Source organism: Muntiacus reevesi, chromosome 21 (assembly GCF_963930625.1).
Source record: "Muntiacus reevesi chromosome 21, mMunRee1.1, whole genome shotgun sequence".
Classification (NCBI taxonomy): Eukaryota; Metazoa; Chordata; class Mammalia; order Artiodactyla; family Cervidae; genus Muntiacus; species Muntiacus reevesi.
In genome coordinates this window covers 46,190,116-46,203,228 of record NC_089269.1, presented here as the reverse complement: position 1 = coordinate 46,203,228, position 13,113 = coordinate 46,190,116, and the positions used below count along the sequence as shown (strand labels likewise).

At 37.6% G+C, this 13,113-nt stretch overlaps 1 protein-coding gene across 8 annotated transcripts in view; it reads left to right on the top strand.

Annotated features, from left to right (window-relative positions):
- GRIK1 (glutamate ionotropic receptor kainate type subunit 1) overlaps window positions 1-13,113 on the top strand; it is a 438,918-nt gene that overhangs the window by 415,680 nt on the left and 10,125 nt on the right. For 5 of the 8 annotated variants that reach the window (XM_065913539.1, XM_065913535.1, XM_065913533.1 and 2 more), the window contains one exon: window positions 4,115-4,365. In XM_065913539.1, the coding sequence (XP_065769611.1) occupies window positions 4,115-4,365 (251 nt within the window). Of the gene's footprint in view, window positions 1-4,114; window positions 4,366-5,674; window positions 5,825-13,113 lie in introns of those variants that run through there. The other 3 variants (XM_065913538.1, XM_065913537.1, XM_065913536.1) reach the window with 1 other exon arrangement.

The following is a 13,113-nucleotide window of genomic DNA, read 5'->3' as shown; positions in this document are numbered from 1 at the left end:
TGAGCGCCCACTGTGTATACCGGACGATTACTGCCGCAATTGTTACCCTGTGATCGTTCTCACATTCTTAAAGCGCCTTTCTGTACATTGAAGTAAAGCTCTCATGCTCACACACTATGAGTATGTTAATTGTGCTAATTTTGACACTAACCATTATTCTGGAGGTGTTTAAGCAAGTAGCCAATGTCTTTTAATTTGGCTTTTGTGAGTCATTTTCTCACCAGAAATCCACAGTCTTAACTGACAAGCCACAATCTAACTCCAAATCATTTTGATCTTTTTTTTTTTTTTTTTAACATTTGCTTAAAACTTTTACTTTGTAGTGGGGAATAGCTGATTAACAATTTGTGATATTTTGAGGTGAACAGTGAAAGGACTCAGCCATACATATATATGCATCCATTCTACCCCAAATTCCTCTCCCATCCAGACTGCTACATAACATTGAGCAGAGTTCCCTATACTATACAGCAGGTCCTTTTGGTTATCCATTTTAAATATAGCAGTGTGTGCAGTTCAGTTCAGTTCAGTCACTCAGTCGTGTCGGACTCTTTGCGACCCCATGAATTGCAGCACGCCAGGCCTCCCTGTCCATCACCAACTCCCGGAGTCCACCCAAACCCATGTCCATTGAATCGGTGATGCCATCCAACCATCTCATCCTCTGCCATCCCCTTCTCCTCCCGCCTTCACTCTTTCCCAGAATCAGGGTCTTTTCCAATGAGTCAGTTCGCATCAGGTGGTGAAAGTATTGGAGTTTCAGCTTCAACATCAGTCCTTCCAGTGAACACCCAGGACTGATCTTTAGGATGGACTGGTTGGATCTGCTTGCAGTCCAAGGGACTCTCAAGAGTCTTCTCCAACACCACAATTCAAAAGCATCCATTCTTCTGCGCTCAACTTTCTTTATAGTCCAACGCTCACATCCATATATGACTACTGGAAAAACCATAGCCTTGACTAGATAGACCTTTGTTGACAAAGTAATGTCTCTGCTTTTTAATGTGCTGTCTAAGTTGGTCGTAACTTTCCTTCCAAGGAGTAAGCATCTTTTAATTTCCTGGCTGCTTTCACCATCCTAAATTCCCTAAATATTCCTTCCCACCATCCTTCTGCCTCAGCAATAGCAAGTTCATTCTCTAATCCTGTAAGTCTCTTTTTGTTTGTCAGTCAGTTCAATTATATCATTTCTTTTTAGATTACACATATAAAGGATGTCATGTAGTATTTCTCCTTCTCTACATTTTGATCTTCTTTTAAACTTAATTTTGAGGTACTGACAATGACTTTAAGAAGCCTTGGGAGGGATGGGAATAAATGATAAATGCCACAATATTAATCTTCTGCTTTTTAAACCATGCCTTAGAACATAAGATACGTGCAAGAGAGGGGTAGGTAACATGGGGTGAGGGGTGGGGTTGGAGGGAGAAGCATTAATGAATACAACACTAAGAAAGAGTTAGGAGAATTGAGTTAAGTTCTTGACTCTGCCAGTAGTTATTATTTTCACCCATATTTTCACATCCTAATTTTCTTAAGTTCTAAAAATAAGTGGATTGGATAATATGGATCCTAAGACCTTTTCTTCCAATCCCAAAGAAAAGGAGTGCCAAAGAATGTTCAAACTAACTCACAATTGCACTCCTCTCACACACTAGCCAAGTAATGCTCAAAATTCTTCAAGCCAGGCTTCAACAGTACGTGAACTGAGAACTTCCAATTGTTCAAGCTGGATTTAGAAAAGGTAAAGGAACCAGAGATCAAATTGCCAACATCTGTTGAATCATAGATAAAACAAGAGAGCTCCAGAAAAACTTCTACTTCTGCATTATTGACTATGCCAAAACCTTTGACTGTGTGGATCACAACAAACTGTGGAAAATTCTGAAAGAGATGGGAATACCAGACTAACTTACCTGCCTCCTGAGAAACTTGTATGCAGGTCAAGAAGCAATAGTTAGAACTGGACATGGAATGACAGACTGGTTCAAAATTGGGAAAGGAGTATGTCAAGGCTGTATATTGTCACCCTGATCTTTGAACTTATATGCAGAGTATATTATGCAAAATGCCAGGCTGGATGAAGCACAAGCTGGAATCAAGATTGTCAGGATAAATATCAATAACCTCAGGTATGCAGATGACACCACCCTTATGGCAGAAAGCAAAGAGGAACTGAAGAGCCTCTTGATGAAGGTGAAACAGGAGAGTTAAAAAGCTGACTTAAAACTTAACATTCAGAAAACTATGATCATGGCAACTAGTCCCATCATTTCATAGTGAATAGATGGGGTAACAATGGAAACAGTGAGAGACTTTATTTTCTTGGGCTCCAAAATCAGTGCAGATGGTGGCTGCAGCCATGAAATTAAGATGCTTGCTCCCTGGAAGAAAAGCTATGACCAACCTAGACAGCATATTAAAAAGCAGAGACATTGCTTTGCCAACAAAGGTTTATCTAGTCAAAGATATGGGTTTTCTAGTAGTTATGTATGAATGTGAGAATTGGACCATAAAGAAAACTGAGTGCTAAAGAATTGATGCTTGGTGTTGGAGATGACTCTTGAGTGACCCTTGGACTGCAAGAAGATCTAACCAGTCAATCTTAAAGGAAATCAGTCCTGAATATTCATTGGAAGGACTGATGCTGAAACTGAAGCTCCAATACTTTGGCCACCTGATGCAAAGAACTGAGTCATTGGAAAAGACCCTGATGCTGGGAAAGATTGAAAGCAGGAGGAGAAGGGGAGGACAGAGGATGAGATGGTTGAATGGCATCACCCACTCAACAGACATGAGTTTGAGCAAGCTCCGGGTGTTGGTGATAGACAGAGATGCCTGGTGTGCTGCAGTCCATGGGGCTTCAAAGAGTCAGACATGGCTGAGTGACTGAAGTGAACTGACTGAAGCTCTCTTCTGGTTCTAAGAGGCCCCATTTACTTTTTTTTTTTAATTTTTCTTTTTCCACCAAAAAGAATATTAAAGTTTACAGAAAGACCTACTGAGTAGAATAAAAAGCTTCCAAAAACTCTTAGCACTCAAGGAGAAAGTGAATAAAGAAATCTTACACTTTTTTTTAATCTCTTCCTTTGCTCTGATTAACATAGGGGTCCAGTATTGGGCAAGCTGTGGCTGCAGCAAGATGACGCTGATGCTCTCTACTCTTAACAGAATTAAAAGTCCAATGGCATTGCTAGAAGATAGAGCATAAATAATCAATACAGTACTTGCATACTTTCTAAATCTAGCTGTATTTTGTGAGACCCTTGAATTATTCAAAACCTATTTTTAATAGTATCTTAATAAGTGTATTAGTCAGTATGAACTAATTACTCTAATCAACATCTGCAAGTCTGTAGTGGCCAAGGCAATAAATACTTATTTCTTGACTTTGTTATCGTCCAGTAGCAGATTGAGAGAGGGATTCTGATTCATTCAGTCATCCTGGGACCCAAGCCCTTTCTAACCAGTGGTTCCACTATCCCTAGTGTCTTAAAATTGTTTCCTCCTTGCTGAGTATCTGAGGAAAGAGAGGGAGAGAGTAGAGGATCATGTTGGGAGGATTAATGAGACAGGACTGGGAATAGTCATACAGCGCTTTAGCTCCCACTGGCTAGGAATTGGTCAATCACCACAAGGCATTGTAAAGGAGACTAGGAAATGTCTAGCTACTCCCATAGGAAGAAGAAATGGCACAGGTGATCACCTAGCCAGGCTGTCACAGTATTAGACTTCCAAAAGCCTGGAAAAAATGGAACTGAAATGATGAAATTCTCTAACGTGGGTAAAGATTCATAGGAAACTCACCAGAAACAGCAGGATGTCATGGATTTCCCAGCTCAGCTGTTCCTTACTTAAAAGGAACAATCTGGGTAATAGCTCATCTCAGCATGTCAGCTTTGTCCTTTCCAATTATTTAGATCCTCCAAAATATAGGATTGAGCTTCCATGCCCCTTTGTTGGCCAATTTGTAGACTGGGGTTTTTCCAATAGGTGTGAGTAGTTATCTCTAAGACACCTGTAATTTACCTGTAAGTAACCTCTAAGATGATAACCCTTCTTTACATCTTCTTCAACCTTTTGGTGACCAATATCCAAATGTCCTCACTCACAGGCTCTCCTTACCGGGATAAAATTACTATTGCTATTCTTCAATTACAAGAAGAGGGGAAACTGCATATGATGAAAGAAAAATGGTGGAGGGGAAATGGCTGTCCAGAAGAAGACAACAAAGAGGCCAGTGCTCTGGGAGTAGAAAATATTGGGGGCATCTTCATTGTTCTGGCTGCTGGATTGGTCCTTTCTGTATTTGTAGCCATTGGAGAATTTATATACAAATCCCGAAAGAACAGCGACATTGAACAGGTGAGTCATCTCTTTCCAAGACGGGTTCGTTTGGGGTTTGTGTTATCTGTCTTAAGTTTAGGGGTATTTAGGATGCTTGCCCTTTTTGTAATAGACTATTGAATTAGATGCCAAGAAGAGCCATTTTTGAATTAGAGCAAAGAGCTCTTGAATCCCTGCCAGGTGCTGCTGGCACTGTAGGTCCATCATTTATTAATGAGAAGAAGGAAACAACCTTATACACTAAATCCAATTAGCACTTTTTGAAATGACAGTGCAAAAATTCCAAACTCAGTTAATTTCCTCAACAGTTGTTTGCTCTTAAGATAGAAACCCTAGATAGAGCAAGGAAGAAATAAATCCAAAATTAGAAAAGTTATAAAAAAAATCTTTGAAAGAACTGTTAGCATCTCCTTAGTTTAGGTACTGAGCACATGTACTAATGCAAAGCAGTCTATATAAAGACATAAATGCAATATTTTGAAACTGAACATTACCTCTATCAAAGTATGTTTTGTAAAAGAATAATTCCAAAAAAATGATGAACAACACAGGATGACAATAAAATATGAAAAAGTTTATTTTTCCAAATTAGGATCATGGTTGATTTCAACAGTCAACCCTTTTTGCCTGCTACTTTTAGCTTTGATGAAAAATCACACCAAGAGTTTTCCCTATTCTGAATTAGAGGATGGTGATTAAAGATAATTCCTTCATAAACCTGTGAGAATAAACTAAACACAAAGCTCATGCCCATTGTAGAGCATCTGGTACCCAATGAATTTAAAAATAGTTAGAAATTTGAAACTGTTCACTATTAATGACAGTGCTAATTTGAGGCTCAGCTATCAATGTCTTAAAACCCTTAACAACTTTAGAACACAGGGCTCTACATTTCCATTTTGCTCTGGGTCTTCCAAATAATGTACCCAGTTCTGATTAATAATCTCATAGAGTCCCAGTTTCTTTAAGTGGAAACATCTCCAAAGATGGGGATGATTGATTATAACCTAGTTTTCATCATGAAAATTTTCCCGAAATTACAAGGCAATTGTGAGAACATCAAGCACCACTTTCCCAGACCTTGTTAGAGAAAACTGTCCTTAACTAAAAGGGAGAATGGACTGATCTGCTTTGTTTTAACTTTCAATTTGCTCTTGAGGTGTCTTGTTTTATGCAACTAATTTGAAAAATAAAAGCTTGTATATGTTGTGCTTTAATGTGCGTCTCATAATTGTCATTTGATTTAAATTTTCATTTAGACACTCATTTTTTTTTGCTTCTGATTTATTCATTTTTCTTTATTTTTCTCATTTCTTTTGCATGCAAGGCTTTTTGTTTCTTTTATGGACTGCAGTGTAAGCAAACCCATCCAACCAACTCCACTTCTGGAACCACTTTATCTACGGATTTAGAATGTGGCAAATTAATTCGAGAGGAGAAAGGGATTCGGACACAGTCCTCAATTCACACTGTGTAATCATTAAAAAAAAAAGAAGAAGAAGAAGGTGTACCTCAGTAGAAACTGTTTCTGCTAATTAGTGTTGTTGATGATATCTGTGTCTACTAAGCATAAATAGCCATAACCCCTACCCTTGTTTTAAAATAGCAGAACTCACATACTCTGATCATTGAATTCAATGCACTAGAAACACATGTGCATTTGATGTTGAAACAGAGGTATGTTAGATGGATACAGACTCCAAAACAGGTGCATTTACAGCAATTTGCTATACCATTGAGAGAATGGTTATCTTAGTTGTATTTTCGTGTATTAAGATTAAGCAACTTTTTCCTCATACCAAAGTAGGTTCAGCCATTCAGAAGTGCAAAGCGTGAAAACAAATAGTTATTTTGCGGCAGTCTTCTCATCTTTGTGAAACTTTTCTCCTCTTTCTTTCTCTCTGTACCATATGCTTTGTAAAGCCACACTTTCCAACTATCTAAAGCCCCATCTTTTCATAACTCCTTTAACAATGTTAATTTTTAATTCAAATTGAGTCTACTATTTGAAATGTATCATTAACACAGAGATTCAAAGATGTGTTAGATTTTAAAGATACAAAAAAAGAGACCTAGAAAATGAAAACTGAACTTGAAACCTCAGGCACCACAGAAGAAGAGCATTAGCTAAATTGAACATCACTCAGGAAGACATAACATAGTCAAAGATGATCCCTGAGTAGGGATCTCTCAAGTAACATTTATTTGCAGAAATTGAGTCTTCTGTAGGTTCAGATATAGTATTCTCAGTCTTTAAGGAACTGTTATTTTTCAAGCTTAGATTATTTTTTGCAACCTCCAAGCCAATTCCTAAGCTAGAAATTAATGCCCAGCCTCTTGTATTTTCCACTCACCCGGCCTCTTTCTTTGCACTGATGAACATCTTTTCACGAGATGTTATTTCATTCCCACCCTACTCATCCAGGATAGAATGGTTGTTTTTGTAGCAATCTTTCTGAGCCTTGCTGCTTTCACACTCATTTCTCTGGATCCTTTGCCATTTTCAATTCCTTCCAAGTATACTGGGGAGAAGGACAAGGAGAAGAAAATAGAGAAAAAAAATTCCACTATGCATTAGTTACAGATCTCTATAAATTTATTTTCCACCTGCATTCAAATGCTGTAAGTAATTTTCACTCTAACTGAGCTTGGTGACATAGAAAGCCAGCAACATACTTAATTTGTTGTGACAAAAGATGCCTGCTGTCCCTCTGAGCTTGTTTCCTCTTCACAATAAATAGGGGATTTGAAGATGCCTTTCATCTTCCCTCAATACAGGATCCTTCTGTCTTTGTTCTCCTTAATGGGGTTACCTTTTGACATGTGAAGTAATCCCCCAAAATATATTTCTCAGAAGTAGACATAGGCCATCTGTGCAATCATGTACCTTTTTGCCTTCTCTTTGCTTAGCTTTAAATGGGTTCCAGTTTTTGAATTACAAGTCTCTTCGATTAACTCTATATTTCTCCAGTAAAGCATGTTCAGGAAAGTTGACTCTTGCCCTGACTGATTCTCAGTCTTGGTTTCTTCTTTAAATAAATACACTTTTAAGAAAATATCTATAAATTACACTAAGATTTATTAACACTTATTTAGGTAAAAGCAACATACTGTTTGCCCTAAGTCAGAGTTCACATCCTCATAATAAAAAAATAATCAGATATTGGGATAAACATATAATTTATAATTCATTGATTCTATATATAGAAACAACCAATTACATAAACTTATTCTCCCAAGGACTGTATATAATAAGCCAAAAATGCTACCCCAAAAGTTCAAGGGTAATAGATGAGGTATAGATGATCAGGATTAATGGTAACAAAACTTACCTTTCTATACAGAGCATCATTTAAAAGTATGATTCAGAGGCTTAGATAGAATTAATATTTATGTACTACTTTACACTGTAAATAGCTTCCCAGGTGACCTAGTAGTAAAGAACCCATCTGCCAGTGCAGGAGACATGAGAGATACAGGTTCGATCCCTGGGTCTGGAAGATCCCCTAGAAGAAGACATGGCAACCCACTCCAGTATTCTTGTCTGGAGAAGTCCATAACTAGTTCTGATAGTTACATATTATTTTATGGATTCAAAATGCTTTAACATACAGTAGTGCTAGTTTAATCCTTTCCACAATTTTATTCCAGCTTTACTAACAGTTGACTCTGAAATAGACGTGAGACAGTGATCCGGAGTCCTAGAACAGTCTCTTAGAAGAGAATTTTCTAAAGCAGCCAAACTTAGGTTCAAGTTCTAGTGGAGCCACATACTAAATGTTTGTAGACAAGTAAATGAATTTCTCAGAGCCTTGGTTTCTTATATGTAATAGGGGGCTATAGTTTCTAGGTCATATGGTTGAGTTAAAGGAGTGTTTGTGAAAATGACTTTCATTGGCCAAATCTCAAATTAGATTTTCATGGTTGAGTAACCAGGGGAACACCAGGAAAAATGTCCCTTTACTACAGAACATTTCAGTGTGTTTAATATGTTAGGATGCATTGAGAATTTCTAACAAGTTGGAAAAGTATCCAGCATTTCTCGAAACTGTCCGATCACAGAATCTATGTAGTAGTGACCTAAAGCATATTCTTATGTCTGTAATAGGCACTCAGGCTGTTACTGTTTCTCGATTCTAGAGGCAGGATCGTTAATTCCAAGCAAGATATATTTAGCATTAAATACTTAGTAAACCCTCTTGAGAGAGAAGAAGGAACCATGCATATCTTTGAGGTAGAAATGCCATTATATTCAGATGATGATCTCCCTGTTTAGCTCTAAGTGGCAGGCCTACTCGAGATACTCAGGTAGCTACGTTTCCTGCTCCGTCTCGGACCTTGTTCCTCCCTTGGGAAACTGTCTTTCGTTTCAGATCCTGGTTTCTTACATTCTCCTCTTTCTCATTTCATATATGCTCTCAGACAACCAATTCTTGCTATCAAGTAAATAACCACTAAGACCACAATGACCCCAGCAGGAGCCATTACATTTTAAGTGAATTTAGGGAAAAAAAAAAAAGAGAGAGAGAGAGAGAGAACTTGAACATACAAGAAAATTTTCAAACTCTATTTTTCATGTCTCTGGTTTTCAGACTTCAGTGTACATCATAATCACCTGGGGAAATTATTTAAGATACAGAGTATAGTTTGTACCTCCAGAGATTCCTCCACAGTGAATATAGCCCAGGAATTGGGATTTTTAACTAAATCTGAGAATGAATGCTTAAAAGTAGTTGTGCACATTAGTTTACATAAAAATAGCTCAAATATAGCAGTTTTTTCTAAAATTAGACCATGTACGTGACTTTCCATTGAAATCATTTTCAAAACAGGGATCGTTTTTTAAAGTAACTTTTCTTTTATGAGCTTTTTCCCAGTAACCCAAAATATAGTTGTTCTACTTAAAGGTAGTTGGTAAGCATGAGTTTTTATTAAAATTAATTTGAATATAGCAGTGTGACTTCAAATTAGATGGGAAATGTGAGTTTTTACTAACAGTGGCAGATTATCTGTGGGTTATATTCTAAGAAGGGCTTCTCAGATGGCACTAGGAGTAAAGAATCCACCTGTCAATGCAGGAGATACAAGGTGGGAAGATCCCCTGGAGCAGGAAACAGCAACCCTCTCCAGCATTCTTGTCTGGAAAATGCCATGTACAGGGGAGCCTGGTGGACTACAGTCCACAGGTCAAAAAAGAGTCAGACAGGACTGAGCAACTGAACACAAACATGATACCCTGAGAAACACTGTGTAAAGGAAGAGAGCAGCGGGGTATGGGAAGATTGAAAAGCAACTATGGAGCATGTAATGTTGTATAATTTATTTAACAAGCTTGTGTAGCCTCATGCAATAAGGCAAAAAAAAAAATAAAGCTTGTTTTGTTTCAGACTAAAATTATAAATTGAATTATTTTAAAGTTTTTCCAGCAAAATTGGAACTACCCAAGGAATACATGGTGGATAGAGACTGTGACTTTACAAAAATCAGCTAAATTATATGACTGCAAACCTATCCAAGGAAAATTATTTCCAAATACCTCAAGGCATTTGCCTCACATTATGGTATGTTCTATGTGAGCTATCTGTGGCAAAGCAGCAAAATAATGAATCCCAATTAGTTTCCAAAGCCATGACCCTTATGCTCTAAGGTCTATTTCCTAGTAAGCAATTTAAAAGCAGCCTGAACAGTCTTGAAAAGCAAAAGGGAAACAAAGCATTCTTACTTCTTGTACTATTTTCTGCACATCTAACTGTGCCAAATGGCATTATTAATTAACTCTTATAGATAATGAAAAATTGCTGCTCAATGCTACAGTTTTAACTTGCCTTTAGGAACCATCTCATTATGCTTCTCACAGTTATAGAATTTTATGTCCAGATGCACAGGCACATTAAAATCATTTTTGCTTTCTAAATCCTCTCCACAGAGACTGGTATCATGGAAAGTGGGATTCCCCCTTAAGTTTTCAAAGAAATTCTATTTGTAAAGAGAAGGGCATTCTTGTGATATAAAACCAATGATACGAATGTGTTGTGTGGTTTCCACACCCTGCAGAATATAAACTTCATCGTCATCAGCCCAAACATGGCTAATTGATCACACTGCACTGCATGCATTTCCACATCACAATGCATACGTCCAGACACACACAAAATCAGTGAGTAAAACCTGAGTGATGTAATGAAACCACTGTGTTCTCCTTAGTGATTATAATTTTAAATTTAGCTTAGTCAGAATTTTCTTTCTTTTTTTCAACTGGGGTGTTCAGACTGCAAAACTCAGATTTTTCAACTTCAGATAAGAATGTTTTTCTGATCACTTAGTCTTTACCAACCATAAGAGCTAAAAAGACTAATGTCTAGAGATAATCTAACACAATTTGGTAATTTTGTTTTCTCACTGAAACTTGGCACGTTATCAGATGCTTCCAACCATCCTTGACTTTATTTCTTCTATAGTCTGATTAACTTACTTAGCAAGCGATTTGGAGAAGTCTCTCTAATCAGGTTATTTCTGTTAATTGTGCAAAGAGGCTTTTCTTTGCCTGGAAACCCAAACATTCATTAATTAATGGAGAGGCCAAGAAGCAATTAGCATCCATTTAGAAATAACTTTTCCAGTGTACAGGTTGACACCACCATGTAAATCAAACCCTGAAAGACATCTGTGGCCCAATGGGAAGGTGATTTGGGAACCACGAGCCAAGAAGTCAGGTCCCTAGGCAAGGCATTGTATATACTTCCCTCCTCAACTTGGTAATCTGTGGAATGAGGGGGTTGGACTTAAAACTCTCTTCCAACCATGGTACTTTTTAAATTCTCATAGAAAGTGGGAAGAAAATTCAAGTGTAGAAGCAAGAGGGAGGTGGGAGGGGGGATCGGGATGGGGAATACATGTAAATCCATGGCTGATTCATGTCAATGTATGGCAAAAACCACTACAATATTGTAAAGTAATTAGCCTCCAACTAATAAAAATAAATGGAAAAAAATAAAAATAAAAAAATAAATAAAGTGTAGAAGCAGAGGAGAAAAAAGCTTGGAGAATATATATGTGTGTGTGTATGCATATATATGTATGTATACATATATTGTGTATACATATATATGTGTGTATACATATATTGTGTATATGTATATATGTGTGTACACATATGTGCAGGCATGCATGTGTGTTCAGTCGTGTTCAACTCTTTGTGACCCTGTGGACTGTAACCAGCCAAGTTCCAATGTCCGTGGGATTTCCCAGTCAAGAATACTGGAGTGAGTTGCCATTTCCTACTTCAGGGGATCTTCCCAACTCAGGGATCGAACCCATCTCTCCTCCAGTTCCTACACTGGATTCTTTATGATTTGCACCACCTGGGAAGCCCTGTATATACATACGCACATATGTATACACATTAACATATTTATATATAAATATATATTAAGGGATTGGGGACAAGAGGAGAAGGGGACGACAGAGGATGAGATGGCTGGATGGCATCGCCGACTCGATGGGCATGAGTTTGAGTAAACTCCGGGAGTTGTTGATGGACAGGGAGGCCTGGCGTGCTGTGATTTGTGGGGTCGCAAAGAGTCAGACACGACTGAGCGACTTCACTCTGTTGTGTCTGACTCTTTGCAGCCCCATGGACTGCAGGATGCCTGGCCTCCCTGCCGATCACCAACTCCCAGAGCTCAAATTCATGTCCATCAAGGCAGTAATGCCATTCAACCATCTCATCCTCTGTCATCCCCTTCTCTTCCTGCCTTCAACCTTTCCCAGAATCAGGGTCTTTTCTAAAGAGTCAATTCTTCACATCAGGTGACCAAAGTATTGGAGCTTCAGCCTCAGCATCAGTCCTTCCAATGAATATTCAGGATTGTTTTTTAGGATTGACTGACTTGATATGATAAATATTATATATATATACATATATATGTATATATATTTATTAAGATTGTGTAGTTATGTTGATCATGTTAAATTCTTGTCATAAACAGAATTACTTTGCCTTTTCAATACTTTTCAATGCTTGGTTCTGGATATATAAAAAAATAGCTATCCTGGCATCATAGAGTGATAGGGTTCTCATCAAATAAATCATAAATGAATCATTAAAAATACAGCAAAGATTATATAAGTGGAATCATTTTTTTCTTTGTTGAGCCTATAGAATAGGCATAAAAAAGGAAAAAGAAAAGAAAGGAAATGTACCTAGGGAGCTATTTAAAGTTATGGAACTGACTACAGCCTCAATCCCAATTCTAGAAAGAAGAAGTTCAGGAGGCTGCAGTGTCCAGGAAAGTCTTTAATCTTTAAGTGAAACTTAAGTAACTCTGCTAAAGAGACACGAAGGGAAACAAAGTAAAAGATGACGTGCTTCTTTTTGCACTGATTTTATCCCTACCTTCCTTCACCATCAGCATCAAGGCTTTTATATGCATTGCCCCCAAGCTAGAGATGACTCAAACTCTTACGTTTTCAATTTTACATGGATTTTACAAATTTGGAGAACAGACAAAAATCTTAAAAACTATGGCTTTTGATCTCAAGATCTAGGTGTTTTGTTGAATAAATTAGTTGTTTGAATTCAAAAAGTCTAGCTCTTTATTAGCAAAAACTAAAACCCAGAGTGTCAAGTTTGAGGTCCATGGGGTTGCAAAGATTGGGACACAACTGATCAAGTGAACAATGTCAAGGTTGAGGAAATATGCATAGTACATAATTTTCTACCTCTTTTTCCAATCCCTGACCAGTTCCTGACCACTAGGAAAGACA